This window comes from Lingula anatina, chromosome 9, assembly GCF_051362555.1.
Source record: "Lingula anatina isolate TDL-2025a chromosome 9, LinAna3.0, whole genome shotgun sequence".
Taxonomy (NCBI): Eukaryota; Metazoa; Brachiopoda; class Lingulata; order Lingulida; family Lingulidae; genus Lingula; species Lingula anatina.
In genome coordinates this window covers 5,978,310-6,000,146 of record NC_141775.1, presented here as the reverse complement: position 1 = coordinate 6,000,146, position 21,837 = coordinate 5,978,310, and the positions used below count along the sequence as shown (strand labels likewise).

The 21,837-nt window shown below is 38.2% G+C and overlaps 2 protein-coding genes across 2 annotated transcripts; both read right to left on the bottom strand.

Moving 5' to 3' along the window:
• Nucleotides 1–148: 148 nt before the first annotated feature.
• On the bottom strand, nt 149–3,405 carry LOC106176627 (uncharacterized). Its single transcript, XM_013559093.2, has 3 exons — nt 3,207–3,405; nt 1,000–1,137; nt 149–770 (listed from the first exon to the last, which is right to left on the bottom strand). The coding sequence occupies exons 1-3, from the start codon at nt 3,253–3,255 to the stop codon at nt 559–561; spliced, it is 399 nt and encodes a 132-aa protein (XP_013414547.2). The 5' UTR covers nt 3,256–3,405; the 3' UTR covers nt 149–558.
• A 7,934-nt stretch (nt 3,406–11,339) lies between these two features.
• On the bottom strand, nt 11,340–15,043 carry LOC147759826 (uncharacterized). The gene is made up of 3 exons (XM_086996084.1): nt 14,880–15,043; nt 12,677–12,814; nt 11,340–12,177 (listed from the first exon to the last, which is right to left on the bottom strand). Exons 1-3 carry the CDS (start codon nt 14,926–14,928, stop codon nt 11,954–11,956), a joined length of 411 nt encoding a protein of 136 aa, XP_086852210.1. The 5' UTR covers nt 14,929–15,043; the 3' UTR covers nt 11,340–11,953.
• Nucleotides 15,044–21,837: the final 6,794 nt, after the last annotated feature.

Below are 21,837 nucleotides of genomic sequence, written 5' to 3'. Positions count from 1 at the left end.
CAAAATTTAAGAAATGATATAAAATCATTACGTTAAATTATTTAATGATTGATAACTATATAAAAAACAGCTTGTCTAAGTGCTGTGCTCCAGTTTTTATAAATACAGTGCGTAGCAGGTCCGTAGCTGGGGGTGGGGGGGTGGGGGGGTGGGGTTTCGAAAGAACCGTTCTTTTTGCCGAGAAAGTTCCTTTTTTGGGTAAAATTTTGTCTAGGCCCACGAAGGTTTCATTATAATAGGTACACTATTTCTGAAAAAAACTACTTTTGACATTGCTGGCTACGGGCCTGATAATTATGAGATGACGACAGATTGCACCAGTCCATTCATCGTCTGGGATTTTACAATTTGAAAAGCTCATTTACAGTTGATAATAGCTGAGACAGAATAAAATAATTAATATCTTAAAATTAATGCGTCTACCTTTACAGTTGATACTTGTTGATACTGACTAAAATAACTCATGTGAACCATTCAAATCTTTTCTCAAAGTTCTCTGTTCCACTTCTTGTTATTTCAGCTCACGGTCCCAAACATTACATATCGTGCAATGTATATTTAAAACTTCTGAAAGAAAAAAACTGCAGAGACAAACACGACGATCTGGACGATAGAGGGCAGCAGGTTTGAGGCGGAGTTGCACAAACTGCTGCCGCAGTAGCAAGTCTCCGTGGAACCGCTGGCAATAAAGTATCCAGCACTGCCCGAGGAGCAGGTCAGAGAATACGAAGAACGTGAGGTGCATCCCCTGGAGTACGTGGTGCTAGACCCTGGATAAAATGGCATAAATTGATGAAAACCAAACAAACAAATAGAATAGAAAAAGGTAAAAAAGTAAACGAGATAGGAAATAACAAATAAGTAACCCACCTAACAAAATAACGAAATAGCCAGACAAAAATTGTATTAATCAATTATTTAGCCTTAAATTTTCGTCGAACTCTCTCATACAAAAAAGTACGGTTCTCGATGATACTGTGGTTCATTTTTGTGCTCTACCTAGAATAGAGTCCACTGTAGTAACGGTCTTGTAGCATGCGGTGTAACAGTACACTGTATAGGAGCTACTTTCCCTGAAGATCTCTCCGCACGAGGAGCTCTTGGAACCGCTACAGCTGTAGCAGGAAAAGGCGTCACCTGAAGGATTAATGTAAAAAATAGCAATTAAAATAAACAGAACATTGCATTATTACAGCGGATTTTTATGGTATCTTTCTGCGGTGTCGTTTCTAAAAGTAAAAACAGCTACGTATAGTGAGGTAACCGTAACCCACGGAGGGTTATAAACACTGCACTTGCTTATCCCAGGTGTCTGTATAGTAATAATAATGACGATTTTATTAACGTCTCACGTTTAAAAATTAAATCCACCCTACTAAAGGTTATGAGAGACTAAAACCTGTGAATGTACAACTAAAATTAATAAAAGCTCGTAAGAGTAAATAACTGATCATTTAAACACACAGAAAGTAATATTACTGTATATATGAAACTTTCTCAATCTCTCTCGTCTGTATTAAATTTTTGCATGGTAGTTAGACACGGTTGAATTTCAACTCTACCTGGATAGTATTTCAATTTAATAAAAACGGTAGGTTAAAGCTCTTACGTTCAATGTATAATTCCGTACAAAGAGAATATGTATATAAATCGAACTCTCCTAAAACCAGATGCAATCAGTATTCCGGATATCTAAATGATACAAATTTATATCTTATATATTTGCACAGGTATACTATGCGTGTATAAAAATGTCCCAATGCCATTTTGGTCTTGTCCAAATATCCAGCAAAGTTAGGCTACTTATCTTCCCAATTCAGGAATTAAAAACAAATTAAAGTATTTGACGTCTACTAAACATTTTAATATGTACAGAAAGACATATGGCCTTCAGACATTTAGAACTAAATAATTTATTTAGAAATGGTATAAAACATTGAATCCAAGTGTAGGTCATGTTCGCACGATGATGCATGAGTAGGAATAATTGCTTTTTTCTCAAAAAAAAAAAAAAAATCGAATTGAGGCGAAAAAAGCCCGATAAAACCTTTAATTTCACCTCAGTGTAACCAATTATGAAAAATAAACACTTCAGTCCACAATGGGTTCCACTTAAACCGCAACATTGTATAATGCAAACTCACCGATTATCATCGATTATTCGATAAAACTAAATGATTTCAGCTCAGCTTGTTTTTGCCAATATTCAACTCAGGTAATGATGTGAGTAGTAGTTTATTTTTTAAAAGATTAAAACTGAAAATTTCAAATACAAATCAGTCCCTTTAGCCTGTAACCTCAAGCTTGTGATACGTAATATTGGCAGTAACCTTCCTAATACCTCTTCACCGGCTCTGCACTATTATTCCGATTTGTGCAACAGTGCGTTAACCATACACAGGTATTGTATATACAGCCGATATCACAGAGAGGTGCGCCCGCGCGAGGACAATGAGGATGTCATGCAGTGGAAGGAGGCAGGTCAAACTTAACACGTCACATAAGACTTAATACATGGGGCTCGGATTACCACTTGAACGCGCCATTTGCCGAATTCAGCTCCGTCTCAGATAAATCATTTTTTCCGGAAGCGGACGGTTTGTTGCACCGGTCTTTTTAGCAACCTCTGAGCTAAGGTGCTAACAGGAGGTGAGGCAAAGTGAGGGTTAATACCGTGTTCCCTGGGCAACAAAGCGTTGTATGGCAACGAAATCAACTTCTTCCTGGGGCTAGTGTATAAACGAGTTTTGTTAAAACGGTGCCAGGCGGGACCTCACATAATGAAGCATGGCGTTCTCACCTTGATGTTATTTACGTGGAAGCGAATCGATCGTTACTGCGCAATTCTGCAAAGCGAAAGTGGCTTGACCTTAAACTTATTAAAACCACTATTTTGTCTCTTCTAGAAGTCCCTCCCATTCAGTGTACTGAAGAGAAAATGCCCTTAAAATGAAAATTATAACCTGTAAAAAGCTGGTTTGTAAAAACTGGTTTGGAAATGTTGCACTTTTGTTTTAGAATCATCTTTCCCCACTCACAAGTGCACACACATGCGAGCGCGCGCGTGCACATATGTAGAAAGAATTTAAAGCGAAATTTAATTAATAAAAAGTAATTTGTGTAATAAAAAGTAGAGCAATTCAAGCACACCTTTTCTTGTAGACAATTTGATGTAACACGATCATCACAATATACCGTGTACTTACAAGTTGCCAGTGTCGCAGCCAGTACGATCAAAACTGCCAGGGTCTTCATCTTGTTTCTTCTCGAAAGTCAACTTTACTACAACGTTGCACTGTAAATAACGCCAGAGAGCAGGTAAATCCCACCGTTTTGTTTGTCAGTCGGCTTGTGCAGTTTTTTTCGCCTCCTATGAAAGTACCCAGCAGCCTTCATAACATAAACAATATCCGGTTACTATGGCTACAAGAAAAGGTGAGCCATTTTCATATCGGGGTTAGAAAAACAGTGCTACAAAAGAACGGTTTCAAACGCACAATAGAGCAAAAACAAATTTTGTTACCGGTTCACTGCTTTTTTTTTTTTTTAAAGATCAATACGGTTGTCTGGACTTCACGTGCAGGGTTATCATGATTCCAGCGAGAACTGCCACCTAGGGGACACCTGAGTCATTACATATCTTCTAACATCACAGACTGCAGATGTCTGCGCCTCGTTACAAAAATAGGTCACGCAGGTGACTTGGGCGTGAAGGAGACTTTATATTCCAACAAAATATCACTTTGTGGTGAAAAATAGACCAAACAAAAGGCTTTTCTTGATAGCTTACAGGCCCGTAGCCAGCAATTTCAAAAGGGGGGTTCTTTTTCTGGAGAAGTGGACCTTTTTCTATAAAAACTTCATGTAGGGGAGAGCGGGGTTGGTTGGAACAGTTTTCACCTTTTTTGCGATATCTCAGCAGTCAAAGCTTTGGGGACAAAAATAAAAAATCTGATAGGGGAAAATTATATGCCGCACTCATCTATGAAATAAAACATCAAGTAGGTCTTTTTATTTTAGAGTAATAACTGCTCAAAGTTGCCTCCTAAAACGTTCCATCTCACCCCACCCGCGGGGTAAGATGGAACAGGCAGTGGGGTGAGTTGGAACAAGAGGGCGAGTTGGAACGCTTGCATATAAATTCAAAGTATAATTCATTTTAAGAGTAGGTTTATCTATATTAATTTCCCAACAAGTGCGTGTTACTTTGTATTCGTATCTCCATAGTTTGTAAGCATTTTTTACGTTTACAATTCGCTTTCAAATAGTCTTTTCGATGTATAAACCATATCCAGGTACACGTCATTTCATAATGATAACAAAAGTGGTGTAGTTTAAGAGAAAAGAAATTGAACTCACATAACTCAACCTATCAACAACAGTATGTTAGACCTACAAATGAAAACTGTATCTCTTTCAACTCAACAACTCAGAATCAAAATCGCAGTTCTGACATACTCAGTATGTACACTTGGTCAACCTTAGTACAGTCTTCATGTGACCACTTTAGACAAACAATGCATTTAACCCATTTCTCTTTTGGTCGGCTGTTAATGAACGGCTCCCCACAAACCAGAGATGGCCACTCTTCTTCTGACTCAGAATCGTTGGTCATCTTTAATTTCCTTTTTCTTGATTTTCTCTATCGACTAGAAATCTTTAACTGTTTTTTATTTTTGTTGCGCTTGTCCTTTTTAATTTTGTTGGGCTTGGCCTTTTCTTTTTCGAGCAGCTCATTTTCAGGTGTGTCAGTTAGTACTGCACTGCATCGTTTTCTTCTTTTAACATTTGGACTGCGACGGTGAGCCTTTGGAACCGGTCTAATTATTGCTGGACTTGAGCTGTTTTGGGCTTTTCTTAAGTGCGCTTTAGACCCCATTTCCAGAGATTAGATCGATCTACTTTAGATCGACCTAACTCCCTGGGGGTTCACGCTAAATAGCTGTCAGCCGAGCGGACACCAAAGTTAATTACCCCCTTACAGCTTGTAGTAGGCGGGACGGACATTTAAGCCGGATTATCTGACAGTAATCTAGTGACAGTAATCTAGATCGATCTAAAAGCCTTAGTGTGCTGTAGCACCTCTTCCGGTGAGGGCAACTGAGATTTCAACTGAATCTATGCCTAAGTTACGAGGTGAATGTTTGTCTTTTCTGGCGGATTTTGTGCCCTCGTTCACTAGACATTAACAGCAACCCCCAACCCATTACACAAAGCATCTAAAACAATATCGGCAGAATTGGTGTTGTATAGTTTATCCATAACATAGGCTCTCAGCTAGAATATTTTCATTTTGCCGCGAAAAGCAGAGTAATAATCGACATTTCCTTCCACATATAAAAGCAATTTATCGCAAAAAGCAACAGTGGGCATGCAGACAATTTTCGACCAAACAGCTAGCAACTGCATTTAACAAGCAGTGACCATCCCCCCTTGTATCTTCTACACGCATGTACATTCCGGCATCTTGGAGATGTTCTATCAGCTAGATTTCGTCTCCAGTTGGAGTTGTACTGGGTTACTACGTTACTACTCTCTTCAAAGTTGAAATTAAAACATTTGGAGAGGTTTAAAAAATGAAAAACACCGTGCGGGGTGGGTTGGAACACCCCTGACAGTGTTCCAACTGGCCCCATGTCAAATGTTCCGACCAGCCCCCATGACGTCATGGCCTACTTATGACACTGTATTTCTTTAACACGTGGGAAGTGATTAAAAAAAACAACAGCTTTTTGAACATCAAGGTGGTCCTAAACGCTTTGCACAATTTCAGTGATATAATCCTTATACTTTAGTTTACAGCACGATGAATGTCAAAAATATGAAAACTTACTTCGAGTAGCGAAAATAAGTTTTTTTCGCATAAAACTTTTAATGCATTTTCGAAACTTCCACAAGTTTACCAGATGAATGACCATGCCACGTGACATTTTTATGCTGAAGGAGCACATGATCGGTCTTGTGATTTAAGAAATAAAGCCAATGTTCCAACTTACCCGCGTTCCAACCCACCCCGCTCTCCCCTACCTAGATCAAATTTTACCCAAAGCGGACCTTTTCCCAGCAAAAAGGGCGGTTCTTTCGAACCCCCCGAACCCCCCCTGGCATGTACAAGGGTTTTCAACTAATACCAACTAGGAAGATGCATTGCCCACTATCTAATTAATTTTGTTTCTGAGTGCCTTATTACAGAAATAATATATTTCTGGTGAGTAACTAACCTTTAATCTCAGGCATTTCGAGAAAAATAAGATGGCCGTCATATCAAAGGAACACTATAGTATACACATAGGGCTTCTTCTGCCATGGAGATATAATATTAATTGATAAATTAGATTTGTTTCTGACTATTTTTTACCACATCTTTTTAATCCACACAATATATATGTGATGAGAATGTTATGTGTATCCTTTTTGAAACAAAACAAAACAAAATGGCTGCCATTAGCCATAGAAGGTGGGGTTCAGTTAATACCTGCGAGAGACAGGCTTCCATATAAAATTAAGCTAAATTCAGTTGTTTTTCTTTTATTATTATTATTATTATTATTATTATTATTATCCCATGATACATATCTGTTAGGTAATTAATGTCCATATTTGATCATTTTGGGGAAATCCAAGATGACCTTCTTTTCCCCATAGGAAAACTGGTGCATTGGATTTTATAGGCACTTCTAAGGCAAATCAGGGTAATCATGATATTTTGTTAAAATACTTAAGGGTACACACTTGTTACCCACCTGATAGATATCTCAAAGTCCAAAAAGAATGTGGGAAATTCCGAGTAACAAAATTCATTTTATATTGAACCCAATGTCTGTCTGGCACTAGTTGACTGTACTATTCCTATTGTGAATTGCAGCAATCTTGAATTTTCTCAAATACGCAAGATGCACACTTGCTACACACCAGATTTATATAGAGTAAGGTTAAAAAGGATGTCAACATGTTTGAACATCAAACGGCTTTATTTCATGTTAGAATCAATGTCTGAACTGTTCATTAATTGACACATATGTGCATTTGAATGATATTTTCCTATGACAACTGGCAGCAATCTTGGGTTTTCTCCAAATAGTACTCAAGGATACGTACACTTTCTACACACAGAGAGTCTTTCATAAGGATAAATAGGATATGTAAGGAAAAACATTTAAAAACGATCTAAAGTTAACTACATTTAAATTGTACTCAGTGTATCTCTGGCATTATTTGATTATGTGTACGAATATTCTAATGACAAAAGGCAGACATCTTGAATTTTTTCAGAATACCCAAAGATACACACATGCTACAGACGAGGTATACATCATAGGGGTAATAATAAATGGAATGAAAAACGTAGATTATTTTTAAAACAAACCCATGGTAATGTAATTGTATAATGAACCAAAGGCCTCTCTAGCAGCGATTGAAACCCAGCCATTAGTATTCCTAAGTCAAATTGTCGCTATGTTGGATTTTCTCAGAATATTCAAGGATGCACACTATTTATCCAACAGTTATATATCATAGGACTAATAAGGATGGGCAAAACTAGATAAGCAAACACAATTTCACCCTGGTAGTAGATGAAAAGCCATGGATGTGCAGTTGTAATTCCAGTAGTATTCCCATGGCCATTGACGGCCATCTTGGATTTTCTCAAAATAATCCAATATGCACACTTATTACCTGCAAGATATGTATCACAGTGCTATAATAATGTGTAAAACACTAAAAAATTAATTGAATTTGATAGTGAATTATGTTTTTCCTAGCTGGCATTAGTTCTAATCCTTTATAATACTAGGTGAATTCCTATGGCATTTGGCGGCCATCTTGGATTTTATCAAAATTCCCAAGAATACATGTTAGTTACTCACCACATACATATTGTGTGGGTGGAAAGGATGTGGAAAACACTCAGAAACGAAATTAATTTGATAGTGGAAAATTAATCTTTCCAGTTGCCATTAGTTGAATCCCCCGTATACTAGAATTCCTGTGGCACATGGCAGCCATCTTGGATTTTCCAAAATGCCCAAGAACACTTCGTAGTTACTCACCACAAACATATTATGTGGGTAACAAAAATCTGAGTAACAGACTTAATTTAATAGTGGACAACGTGTCTTTCTAGCTGGTATTAGTTGTGCACTAGTATTCCTATGGCTGTTTCTATGGCATATGACAGCCATCTTGGATTTTTTCAAACAGTTCAAGGGAACTTGTTTGCTATCTGACATATATGAATAAAATGGGTAATTAGGGTGTGGAAAACTCTGAGAAAATAATTTATTTGATAAAAATCAACATGGGTATGTACATATTTCTATAGAATTCCATAAATTGGCGGCCATTTTGGATTTTTTGACCAAACGGTAAATTGTTTGAGAGGGCTACGGCTCTAATTTGATTTAGAATGTCAAAAGGTAACTATATGCCAAATTTGGTGCTTTTATCCGCCGTGTCACGATTTTTTCCGTAAGCCACCGGACTAAAAATGGGTGTTTTTTCACTAAAACATTATTTTTTATGATTTTTCTAACGTTTGAATTAAAAAAAAAAAACTTTTTGTGTAAAGAGGCATCCAAGTAGATTTAAATTTTGCCAAAAAAATTGGGGGTCACCGACCAAATAAGAGAACTACGCCAACTTGAAGTGCATTACACCCTGCGTGACGCACTAGTCCCCATTCAAACCAATGGGAAAATGGGTGCTTTTCACCAAAACGTTATTTTTAATGATTTTTCTAACGTTTGAATTTAAAAAAAAAAAACTTTTTGTGTAAAGAGGCATCCAAGTAGATTTAAATTTTGCCAAAAAAATTGGGGGTCACCGACCAAATAAGAGAACTACGCAAAGTTGAAGTGCGTAACACCCTGTGTGACGCACTAGTCGGAAGTCCCATTCAAATCAATGGGGAAATGGGTGTTTTTGCACTAAATCGTTTTTTTTTCTTTTTTTTTCTTTTTTTCTTTTTCCTTTTGTGTGTGTGTGTGTGTGTGTGTGAAGAGACATCTAAGTACATTAAAAACTTTCATTACGTTTAACAGTTGAAGTGAGTATACTCAGCTATTTTCAGATTTGTCATACTGATGCGAAAGTGTAAGCCATTAACTTCACAACAAAATTATTGAAGAGAGTAATAAGGGAAATACTCATGCATATGAAAATAGTTTATTGCCGTTGTTATTTATTTATGAATATAACACGAACGTGACATCGTAAACACTGTGTTGTCAAGTAAAATGAAGCGTCTGATACAAAGTATCAAATGCGGCATTCACGTGCTTCCTTGCGGTGCGTTCAGTACACTTTGTTTACACTGACACTGACAAGTCGAGGTCAGAAGTGCACAATTTTTTCTGTATATTATAACGCAGTTTCAATTTTGATTGGTGAATTTTCTTCAAGCTGTATGGCCATTTTCTGAACATTTGTATAGTCTAAGTTACGAAATATTGCTCAGTCCAAATTTCTCTAAGTCCAAATGAGTGGCGTTACGGCGCACTTCCGGTTTTCGTCGAAATCTAAGCTACGGTTTGCAGCACATTCAGGGCGTTCTACCTCAAAATGTACGCAGCCGCTTTGACTGGAATTTACAACACTTATTCTTTACATGATATAGCACCTATGTGCATAATTTGTGAGCTTTAGCTGTCATACCTTTTCTAGTGCCAATTTGCTATTCCGACGATTTCTTGAAGGGCAAGTCTATGAACGTGCTACAGTTGTCGCATGGAATCATAGTCGACAAATGTTGTCGAAAATCTGTATCGATCATACAGAGTTACAGACAAGTTGATAATGGGTGTTTATCTTATAGATAGTTGTTTTATTTCCTCAAATTGATAAACCAGACTGAAGTGTCGTTAGAGACGATTGACGGTGCGCTGAAATTGCGCAAATCGTCAAATTACGTAACGACCGATCTACCTTAAATAACGCAATAAATAGCCTGCGTGGTCGACGGCTTTATAAACTAAAAAAATTCGTTACTTATTTGTCACATTCAGAGTAATTCAGAGAACAACTCATTCTCACAGCTTGGAAATGCATCCCAAATAGTCTCCGCAAGGCCACCTCTTATATCGGTAAAAACGCTACACTCCATTTCCTTTGTTTGCCTTTTTACTTATTACACAATATAGTCTTGCCCTTCAAGAAATCGACGGAAAATAGCTCTTTTTCAATTTTGAATGGGCACTGTAGAAAACATATAACAGCTAAAGCTCTCAAATTAAGCACATATGTGTGATATCATGTGAAGAATAAGTTCTGTAAATTTCAATCCAAGCAGTTGAGTACATGAGACAGAACGCTTTAAATGTGCAGCAAACCGTAACGCTAATCCCTTCAAGATCTCGACGAAAACCGAAAGTGCGTCATGACGTCACTCACTTCTACTTGGAAAGCTGCTGGGTGATTTTCCGATGAGAAATATTTCGTGGCTCATACCAATGTTCGCAAAATGACCATGCAGATAAAAGAAAATTCACTAATCAAAATTGAAACTGCGTAATTACATAGAAAAACATTGTGCATTCCTGACCTCGACTTGTCAGTGTAAACAAAGTGTACTGAACGCATCGCAAGCAAGCACGTGAATGCCGCGTTTGATACTTTGTATCAGACACTTCGTTTTACTTGACAACACAGTGTTTACGATGGGCATGACAGGAAAAAAAGTGCAAAAAACACGCACTTCCGGTTTTCGTCGATTTCTTGAAGGCGTCGATTTCTTGAAGGGCGAGTCTACGGTTGTATTCGCACGGTAGGGAGAGTGGTTAGGAACTACTACAGTATACATATGAAGATATACGAAAGCCAAGTCCTCGAGAAATTAAAACCAATCAAGGACGGTTACCCTGCAATTAGTTGTTCAGACAATTTTAATGCCATGCACTGTAGGCCTACGATCACGCTCTCTTTGACAAACGTACCAAAGTCATTCCAAAAAACAATGAACATACTGTACCAGTACATGTATAAGTCAGTGACACACACATAATGTAAAGTTTTTTAAAATTACTTTTCAGTTATGGTTATTTATTTGCATACTGGAGGGTAGGCCTACTTTAGTATAAAACAGTGATAATAATGGAGAAGGTCAAAATTATGCAAATATTACACAAAGTCTGTACATTAATGTACACACTCTCAATGTTCGCTGTTATATGGAATGATAATTTGCATAATTTGTGTAACCTTTAACGTGGCAACATAATATTTTTCAGTAGACGAGTTGAATAAGCACTTCTTTATTATTCGTGCCCATGCTGATGCGGCTTGACAGTGTAGGCCTAAACGAAGTTAGGCCTACATGTAGTAATAAGAATATAATACCAAGATCAAGATCAAGATATTTTATTAAAGTCTCACCCATAAAAAGGGAATACAAACAAAGAACAATAAAACGTGGCAGTTCCATACAGAGCTATGAGACACTGAATATCACATAACATATCCATGAAAACATCAGTATACCGTTGAAAAACATTGAAAGTGCATTGTACATGCATGTGCTGTTACACTAAGCTATTCAAAAATTAAAAAGAAAATAATATTAAACCATTACGTTAAATTATGTAATGATTGATACCTATATATAAATACTACTTGTCTAAATGGTTGTGCTCCTCTTTTCATAATTACAGCGCATAGCAATAATCAGGCCCGTGGCCGGTGGAGGGGGGGGGGAGGGGGGGGTTTGCCGGGAAAAGGTACATTTTGAGTAAAATTTTGTCTAGGTACACGAAGTTTTCATTGTAAAAGGTCCACTATTTCAGAAAAAGAACCCCCCTTTGCATTGCGGGCTGCGGGGCTGATAGTTATGAGATCACGAGAAGGAAAGTAAATAAAATAAAAAAGAAATAAAATAATCCATGAAAATAATTGGAAACCTTTGTCAAAGTTCTGTGTTTCACTTCTTGTTATTTCAGCTCACAGTCTCAAACGCTATATATCATGCAATGTATTTAAAACGTTTGACAGAAAAAGCTGCTGCGAAAAACACGACGATCTGGACGATAGAGGGCAGCAGGGTACAGGCGGAGTTGCACAAATTGCTGTCGCAATTGCAATACACCGTGGATCCACTGTAGCCGGAGGTGCCACTACTACTACTGGCACAGGTAATGGGATTATAAGAACCTGAGGCGCATCCCCTGGTGTACACGGTGCGAGAGCCTGAATTAAATGGCATAGTTTGATGAAAAAACAAACAACTTAATTAATAAAATTGGAAAAAAAGTTAATGAGATAGGTAAATAAAAGATAATCGACTGACCTACCTCCTAACTAACTGAACAAATAGCCAGCCAAATAAACAACTGTATTAATCAATTCATTGTCCTTAAAATTTTTATAGAACTCTTTTATACAGAAAAGTGAAGTTCACAGTGACGGACTTATGGGGGTGAGGGGGTCCTGACCCCCTTCGATTTCTGAAAATCCAATGGTCCCTCCTGAAATTAGAATTTCGACTAGCCGAATCATAGTTCTCAACAGTACGAAATGGCACAGTTCCCCCTCTAAAATACCAAAAATTTTGCGGCCCTTCCGCAGGCCCCGAACCCCACGCCAAGGTAGCTTCGCATCGGTGGACCCCCCCCCCCCCCTTCAAATTAGCCTGGATCCGTCCGTGTCTTTTGATTTGGTAGACGATATTTTATTTTTTGTACTTTACCTAGAAAGGTATCCAATGTGCTAACGGTCTTGTAGCACGCAGTGTAACAGGTCACTGTATTGGCGCTGCTTTCACTGAATATATCTCCACACGAGGAACTCTCGGAACCGTAACAGCTGTAGCAGAGAAATGCGTCACCTGAAGGAGTAACGTTTAAAAAAAAAGAATTAAAATAAACTGGGTATTAAATTATTACAGCGGATATTTATGGTGTCCTGCGGTGTCGTTCCTAAAATTAATAATAGCTACGCACAGTGAGGTAACCCACGGAGGGTAATAAACACTGCACGTGCTTATCCCAGGTGTCTGTATAGTAATAATAATAACGATTTTATTAACGTCTCACGTTTAAAAATTATATCCACCCTACTAAAGGTTATGAGAGACTAAAACCTGTGAATGTACAACTAAAATTAATAAAAGCTCTTAAAAATAAATTACTGATCATTTAAACACATAGAAAGTAATGTTACTGTATATATATATATATGAAACCTTCTCAATCTCTCTCGTCTGTATTAAATTTTTGTATGGTAGTTAAAGTTTAAACACGGTTGAATTTCAACTCTACCTGGATAGTATTTCAATTTGTTAAAAACTGTAGGTTAAAGCTCTTCCGTTCAATGTGTAATTCCGTACAAAGAGAATATATATTAATTGAACTCTCCTAAAACCAGATGCACTCAGTATCCCGGATATCTAAATGATACAAATTTATATCTTATATATTGGCACAGGTAAAGGTATACTATGCGTGTATAAAAATGTCCTAATTCCATTTTCGTCTTGTCCACATATCCAGCAAAGTTACTTATCTTCCCAATTCAGGAATTAAAACAAATTCAAGTATTTGACGTCTACTAAACATTTTAATATGTACAGAAAGACATATGGCCTTCAGACATTTAGAACTAAATTATTTATTAATGAATGGTATAAGACATTGAATCCAAGTGCAGGCCATGTTCGCGCGATGATGCGTGAGTAGGAATAATTGCTTTAAAAAAAAAAAAAAAATCGAATTGAGGCCAAAAAATCCCGAAAAAACCTTGAATTCCACCTCGGTGTAACTAATTCACAAAATAAACACTTCAGTCCACAATGAGCTCCACCAAAACCGCAACAATGTATAATGTAAACTCATCGATTATCATCGATTATTTATAAAACTGAACAATCTCAGCTCAGCTTGTTTTTGCCAATATTCAACTCAGGTAATGATGTGAGTAGTAGTTTATTTTTTAAAATAATGATAAAATAATAATATTAGATTAAAACTGAAATTTTCAAATACAAATCAGTAATTTTAGCCTGTAACTTCAAGCTTGAGATACGTAATATTGGCAGTATCCTCCCTAATACCTCTTCACCGGCTCTGCACTATTATTCCGATTTGTGCAACAGTGCGTATTGTATATACAGCCGTTATCACAGAAGGGTGCGCCTGCGCGAGGACAATGAAGATGTCATGCAGTGGAAGGAGGCAGGTCAAACTTGACACGTCACATAAGACTTAATGTCTGGGGCTCGGATTACCGCCTGAATGCGCCATTTGCCGAATTCAGCACCGTCTCAGACAAATCAGTTTTTTCCGGAAGCAGACGGTTTGTTGCACCGGTCTTTTTAGCAACCCCTGAGCATGTGGTTTGGTTAACTGAGGGTTAACACCGTGTTCCCAGGACAACAAAGATGTTTTATGGCAACGAAATCAACTTCTTCCTGGGGTTAGTGTATAAACGACTTTTGTTAAAACGGTGCCAGGCGGGACCGCACGAAATGAATCATGGCGTTCTCACCTTGATGTTATTTACGTGGAACCGAATAGATCGTTACTGCGCAATTCTGCAAAGCGAAAGTGGCTTGACCTTAAACTTATTAAAATCATTGTTTTGTCTCTTCTAGAAGTCCCTTCCATTCAGTGTACCAAAGGGAAAATGCCCTTAAAATGAAAATTATAACCTGTAAAAAGCTGGTTTGTAAATGCTGGTTTGGAAATGTCGCACTTTTGTTTTAGAAACATCCTTCCCCACCCACAAGTGCACACACATGCGAGCGCGCGCGTGCACATATGTAGAAAGAATTTAAAGCAAAATTTGATTAATATAAAGTAATTTCTGAAATAAAAAGTAGAGCAATTCAAGCACACCTTTTCTTTTAGACAGTTTGATGTAACACGGATCATCACAATATACTGTGTACTTACAAGTTGCCAGTGTCGCAGCCAGTACGATCAAAACTGCCAGGGTCTTCATCTTGTTTCTTATCGAAAGTCAACTTTACTACAACGTTGCACTGTAAATAACAGAGAGCAGGTAAATCCCACCGTTTTGTTTGTCAGTCGGCTTGTGCAGTCAGAGTAGGTCAACGTTTTTTGCTTCTCATATAAAAATTACCCAACAGCCTTCAAAACATAAACAATATCTGGTTACTATGGCTACAAGAAAAGGTGAGCCATTTTCATATCGGGGTTAGAATAACAGTGCTACAAAAGAACGGTTTTTCAAAGGCACAATAGAACAAAAACAAATTTTGTTACCGGTTCACTGTTTTCCTTTCTTTTAAAGATTAATACGGCAGTCACTTAACGTGCAGGATTATCTTGGCTCCCGCGAGAACTGCCACCTAGGGGACACCTCATTGCGTATCAACTAACATCACAGACAGCAGATGTGTGCGTCTCGTTACAATACTACGTCACGCAGGTGACTTTGGCGTGTAGGAGACATTTAATTCCAACAAAATATCATGTTGTGGTGAAAAATAGACCAAACATAATTTTCTTGATAGGTTAATTTATTGTTTAGAAGGTTCTTAATATAAATCAGTCTTTAGAGTGCTGTAACATCAAAAAATTCATGCGCTCGAAGTGTTGACACACATTGATTCCCCACCAAAAAATGTCATCCCTTCCCCATAATACCATGCAGCTAGGCAACCGATCAGCGCGAAGATTAGGGATGTAGAATATTGACCTACATGTACATGCACTTACCGGTATTCCAAAAAATAAAGAAGCATTGATCTCAAATCGACCATTATTCCGAAAAAGTTCATTGATGCAGTGGCTGCATTAGTCGCGTAATAGAGGCGAATCTGACCTCTGTGCCAAAGGAGACTCTCTCATATTTACATTTTTTTGCGATCTGTTAGGAGACCAGTGTTTGCCGCCAGGAACCGTCCACGTCCACGTTGAGTCATATGGTATACCAGAATGATACTGTTCTTAGATGAAAGCGGGTTCAGTGTTGTCAGAAGTGATTGACACGTAAGGGTTTTGAAAACAGCGGGTATGAATTTATCTTCCAAATTTTCTGCCTCTGGTCGACAGGACGCATCCCACATAATTCATGGTATGGGCTGTACTTGCCACTATGGTGCAGGTGAGCTGCCAATGGTCAACGGGAACCTGAATGCAGTGCAATGCATCCATGTACTGGAACAGGAACCTAAGGAACTGTGTTGAGAATATCTTTGGGGATCATGACCGCCCAGTTATGTTTCAACATGATAATACTCAGGCCTACCCAACTACCAGACTCGGCACCGAATGACCCGAATTCACCGGTAGATCGGACAACACTACCCGTTTTCAAGGTGTGCGTCAGTACGCATTTCACAGTATCATGCCCCAGTACAAATTTTGAGATAAGATGCACTATTTTCCAACCGCTGAGAATCATCACTATTACATCGCGTACTAGGCAAGAGCGGTGTTGCGTCTGATACTGATACACACCTTGAAAACGGGTATTGTGGTCCGATCTACCTGTGAATTGAGGATCATTCGGTGCCAAGTCTGGTTGTTGGGTAGGTCTGATACTACTCCATGTACAGTCAATGCAACAGTAGGCTGGTTATATGCGAACACGATCCAGACCCAGCAACGGCCAGCGCTGTCCCTGGATTAGAACATCATTGAGAATCCTCGGATAACTGAGTGATAACCCTGCAAACAAATATGATCTCATGCACATTATAAGTGAAACGTCATCACTCCAAAAAGATTACAAAGCCGGCCCAGACGCAGGGCCCAGGCCCAGATGCTCAGGTGCATCCTCCTATCCGTAGGACCCTGTACAAAATACTAAAATGTCGATATGGTTTTTTTTACTGTCGTTAGTTTATTCATTAATTGTACAATCAGTTAAGTTTTGTGAAAAAATGCTTTATGAAGTTGAATAAACAAAATTGGTTTATGACATGAATTTTTGTTTCTATTTACGCATTTTAGTGCATCGCCATTGCATTAGGGGTGACACTCTTTCGGTAGAGGGGAAGGTGGGTACAGACACATGGTCGAGAACACGGGAATTTATTGTTCATCTTTGTACAAATGAAAATTTCTGATCTGGTTTGAAATTTAAAGACCGATGGAGAACCTTCCCGTTGTTAGGACGGATGTAAAATGTCAAATATGCTATTTTTGTGATAAATAGTGATTTTGAAAAGGTAAGTTTGAATAGGATATTTATATAGGTTTTAAGGACACTCCAGCGAATTCATTGTAAGAAGCATTTTCCCCCTTCATATTGTTCTGATCTGTTCTAGCTCGTAAGTGATCGTTCCAAATAACAAAACCCAGATTCTGGTGTCAATTGTGTATAACAGGTTTTCTTTATTCGATCAAATTATTGTTTTCTACTTCAGTTCCCTTCATTTTCGATTTATTTCGAGGGAAACGCCTAGAAGAAGTAGATACATATGACAAATTAAATGAAAAAAATTCAGTCTCATTATCTTTGATACTTGTACAGACTATAGATTTTCAGAATTATAAAGGTATACAATTAGATTGTAGTTCGTTAAATGCCGTTGCTATTTGTTGCCAATTTTAAATGAGCTTTTATTTTTGCACACACATTATGTATTCTAAAACATCTGGGAGAAAAGACCTGCAACAGCAATTATGACGATCTGGACGATAGAGGGCAGCAGGTTTGAGGCCGAGTTGCACAAGTCGCTGTTGCAAAGGCAAATTTTACTGGACTCGCTGTTGCCCCCTTGCTCAATGCTGGTCTCTGTGCAGTCCAAAGTATCCTGAGGTGAATAATTGCAGCCTCTGGAGTAGGTCGTTTGGACAGACCCTGAATGGGATAGTACAAATTGACAAAAAAGTTAATGAATTATGCGAATCATTAATGAAAAGATACAGACTTGACATTTAATATGGAATATTTCAGTTTCGAAGGTATGCCTAGGTAAAAATTCGTTCTTTTTTAAAAAAACTCCTATCTCATATAGGATTTGTGAATGGAGAAGTGTGTAGTCAGGTGTGTCGCTACCAATTAACTGACTTCCATGTCTGTTGCGCTGCTACATTATGTAAAATGCGGTGATTTAATTGGGTAGTGTTCCTTTGGGCTGGTCAATGCTTGGCTTAGGCAAATCTTGGTTCTGTCAAAAAAGTATCCGTATGTCGGCAACTATTCCAAAGAAGAATTCGAAATTTTGCATGCAAGCGGTCAGTTTTGCAGTGCGTAAAATGAGCTAATGAGTGCTTTATAAATTTGTAAATTTGTGGCAGAATGGCGCGAAAAAGACAGACATTACCAGACAGATTGCAGCGCCAAACGGAACGGTCCGCACAGTTTTATAGAGTAATGCCCAGACTGATGTAACTACAAAGAGGTCACACCCAATGCATCGAAATCTTATCTCCAGGGTACAGGACGCACTGTCTTTCGGGATACGCTGCTGCAACTAAACAAATGCCACCCAGTCTGTTCAGAACGAGGGGTAAATTGCCACCAAAATGCGTTTTTCAAGGCCCTTAACGAGCACCAAACTGGTTTTAGCAGGTTAGAATACCAGATGACCTGCGAAGTACCCACTGTAAACAGCAAAACATCGTCGTCTGTTTCTCTAATGAATTGGGGGCCATGACCGTTTCTGGGTTGAACACTGAAACCGCGTGGCTTTCTTTATTGAGGTCAGATTTCACCTGTACCTCCCAGCTAGTCAAAACAGAGTTTACAGACATCCAGAAGAGGCCTACGACGAAGCATGTACCGCGTGTAAAGTGACACGGGTCATTGACAGCGTCAGTATTTGGAGTGGATACCACATTGGTGCCAAAACACCAATGGTAGTCATTGACGAAAACCTGAACCAGATCAAATAAAGGAATAATCTGGGAACCACTTGACTATCATTTGATAAGGGGCACCTTAGGAACAATTTTAGGTTGCACGGTCAGATTGCCAGTTCACACAGAGCACTTTTAATAGCAGATAACTTACAGAACCAAGGGAATGAGCAGCTACCCTGGTCATCAAAATCGCCACATTTGAACCGCATAGACAATATGTGGGTAAGCCATTACTCGCCGAATCAACTGCTTACATGCCCTACATCAAAACTGGACCAAATTGGACAATTTTGGACCGATGCCTGGAATAATATTCCAGATTGAACTCTAAAAACTTTTCCCAAGGAATGCCTTGCCGCTTGAGAGCGCTGGTAACAGACAGAAGAGGCCAGGCGTAACAGCGACCGTTACTATGACTACACACTGACATGAGGGTCCATTGTGTAGCGTATAACTCTTTTACAGACGATAATTTTGAAAATATAGAGATCCAAAATATCTCTTTTAATGGATGTCGTATGACATAGAATAGGCAATGTATTTCTGTTTGCCTCACTGTCGAATTCAACCAATGAGCTGGTGTCAGCATGACATCAAAGAGATAATTTAAAGTTATTAAAACACGATTTTAATCCTTATTTTCATTTATCAGTCAGCAAAATAGCAAAAAACTGATGAAAAATTACTTGGAAAAAAATATTCCATATTAAATGTCAAGTCTGTAGTACATTAAAGATAACGATTTTACTTCATTACGAAGTGAATAGATGAATAGAAAGACAGACAAATAAATTAATATATTAACTAATAAATTAATTTTCCTTGTAATTTTGTTAGAACTCTTTTATCCAGAAGAACACATTTCCATTTTTTCTCGTTTTTTCCGTACCTAAATACTTCACTGTAATAATTGCTTTTGCGCACGCTGTGTCACATGTGGTTATGACAGCACTGCTAGCATTAAAGGCATCTCTGCACCCCTCGTTCTTTAGACTGAGACATGAGTAGCATCTGAGGACATCACCTGAAAAAGATGTATTGTCAGAAAATGCAAACTGGCGGGCTGTTACAATTCTGGGTTTTGTCCCCTGGATGCAGCGTTGTAATTTCATCTTTCGAGAGGCCCAGGATTCCATCTGAGTGCAGCGCGGGAGTGAAAATAGTAATAACTGATAAGATAAGTTACTAAATATTTATATTACATGTATAGGAGTGGGTTTAGTTGCATAATCATTATGAAAATCTAACTATTGGAAAAATCTTTACCCATGCTATAACTTGTTAATGTATAAAAACATTCTGATAGCAAATTTAGTCACATGAACAATGTATATACATGTATTTTAATGTATTTACATGTATATCACTGATTATCAATACATCCATGTACTGGGTAGGTCCATTAAACTTTTTTATATCTTACTGGTAAGCGTTTGTTTGTCCAAGTGGGACTTCACTTACATCAGTCAAATTAAAACACTAAAAACGAATTACTAGATTTATTCTAAAATACAAAGAAAAATCATTAGTGGACTAAATTTTAAACCTTCGTTACTGTCGCTCACAGCACTATCTCACATTTTCCAACCGTCCTAGTTTATTTTTACTAAAGTAGAACATTTGCAACTTGATAGGAAGCGGGTATGATGTCAAACGTCTCAGAAAATGTCTACAGTGTTTATTCTAAATAACGCAATAAATAGCAGGGCCTTAGCCTCCGGGGGGGCAGGGGGGCAGCTGCCCCCCCTGGGATTTAGAAGTTTCCACACTGGTAGGGGGACACCCCCTCCCCCCTCGGGGGCTTCGCCCCCTCGTGTCCGCTTACTGCCCCCCCTGGCATTTTGCTCAGGCTACGGCCCTGAATAGCCTGCGTGGTCGACGGCTTTATAAACTAAAAAAAATCCTTACTTATTTGTCACAGGTCATTATTTTTAGTTGTCAAATTTTTGGTGATACTTGTACTTGTAGCCTTTAATAAAATAATTCATTCAATATCATCCATCTCTATCTTTCCGTCTCGTGCACATATAGAAACATTATAAAATATCCAGCCATTTCACGCAATCGCTTTTCTAGACACTTATATCTGCCTACTAAGATAGCAATGGAAAATTACCCATTACAGTCACGTAAGCCAGTCGTAACGCATGCGCATTACAAGTGTTCCAAAAATGATTATCAGCAACAAGGAAGTAGATACCATGGCCCGGTCTATCACCTGAATGCGCCATCAGCACGAATCCAGCACCGTCCCAGATAAAGCGGTTTTTTTCCAGAATTAGCCGGTTTGTTTGCACCGGTCTCTTTTTCAGCCACTCCTGAGGGGTGATTAGGTTAAGTGAGGGCACACACAGGGTTGCCAAGACAACAGCGATGTTTTATGGCACTGAAATCGTTTACTTCCTTTGCTTAGTGTAAAAAAAGCTCTATCAGAGACCCTTCTCGTTGTTTTAGAAGTTATGAATTCGGTTAAAGGATCGAGTTTGTAATAGCTAGTAGTTCTTGTATAAAGGTAGTGTTAAAAGGGATTTTGTTAAAAGATGCTTAGCAAAATAATTCATCGCAAGTATATCTCGTCTTTTCAAGAGGGACAATTATGAGGGTTCTCAGAGCTATAAAAATATATTATTTTACTTTTCGTCGTTTTGAAATCCAATCTATTCGATTAAAAGGAAGAATGACATAATGTGAAATTTTTCACTTGTCAGAATATATAATGGTTTTTAAGTGCTTCCTTTTGTTTTAAAACCATCCACCCCTACACGAGAGCGCAAGCACAAACACACATGTATATACGCATGTAGGCTCGTTACACACACACTGAATACTATTTGTGCTTGAAAATGCCCTAAAACCGTATGCTATGCAGGCATGTCTACATATCCTGCAAAACTACATGTATATCCCAAAGTACCTGATGTCGAAATTTCCTACTGAAACATAAAATAAAACATGGCAGACTACGTATGTGGTCAGCCATTTAAAACTAAATCACGACGGGTCGAGCAATGGTTCAGGAGTAGGATAATTCTTTTCTATTTTGAGGATGATTCGCTTTGGCGGAAAAAATCCC

Coding starts and splice junctions, on each gene's coding strand:
- LOC106176627 (XM_013559093.2), bottom strand. CDS start 3,255: ATGAAGACCCTGGCAGTTTTGATCGTACTGGCTGCGACACTGGCAACT. Junction 1,138..3,206: donor GGCTGCGACACTGGCAACTT/GTAAGTACACGG, acceptor TTAATCCTTCAG/GTGACGCCTTTTCCTGCTAC. Junction 771..999: donor TACAGTGGACTCTATTCTAG/GTAGAGCACAAA, acceptor CATTTTATCCAG/GGTCTAGCACCACGTACTCC.
- LOC147759826 (XM_086996084.1), bottom strand. CDS start 14,928: ATGAAGACCCTGGCAGTTTTGATCGTACTGGCTGCGACACTGGCAACT. Junction 12,815..14,879: donor GGCTGCGACACTGGCAACTT/GTAAGTACACAG, acceptor TTACTCCTTCAG/GTGACGCATTTCTCTGCTAC. Junction 12,178..12,676: donor CACATTGGATACCTTTCTAG/GTAAAGTACAAA, acceptor CATTTAATTCAG/GCTCTCGCACCGTGTACACC.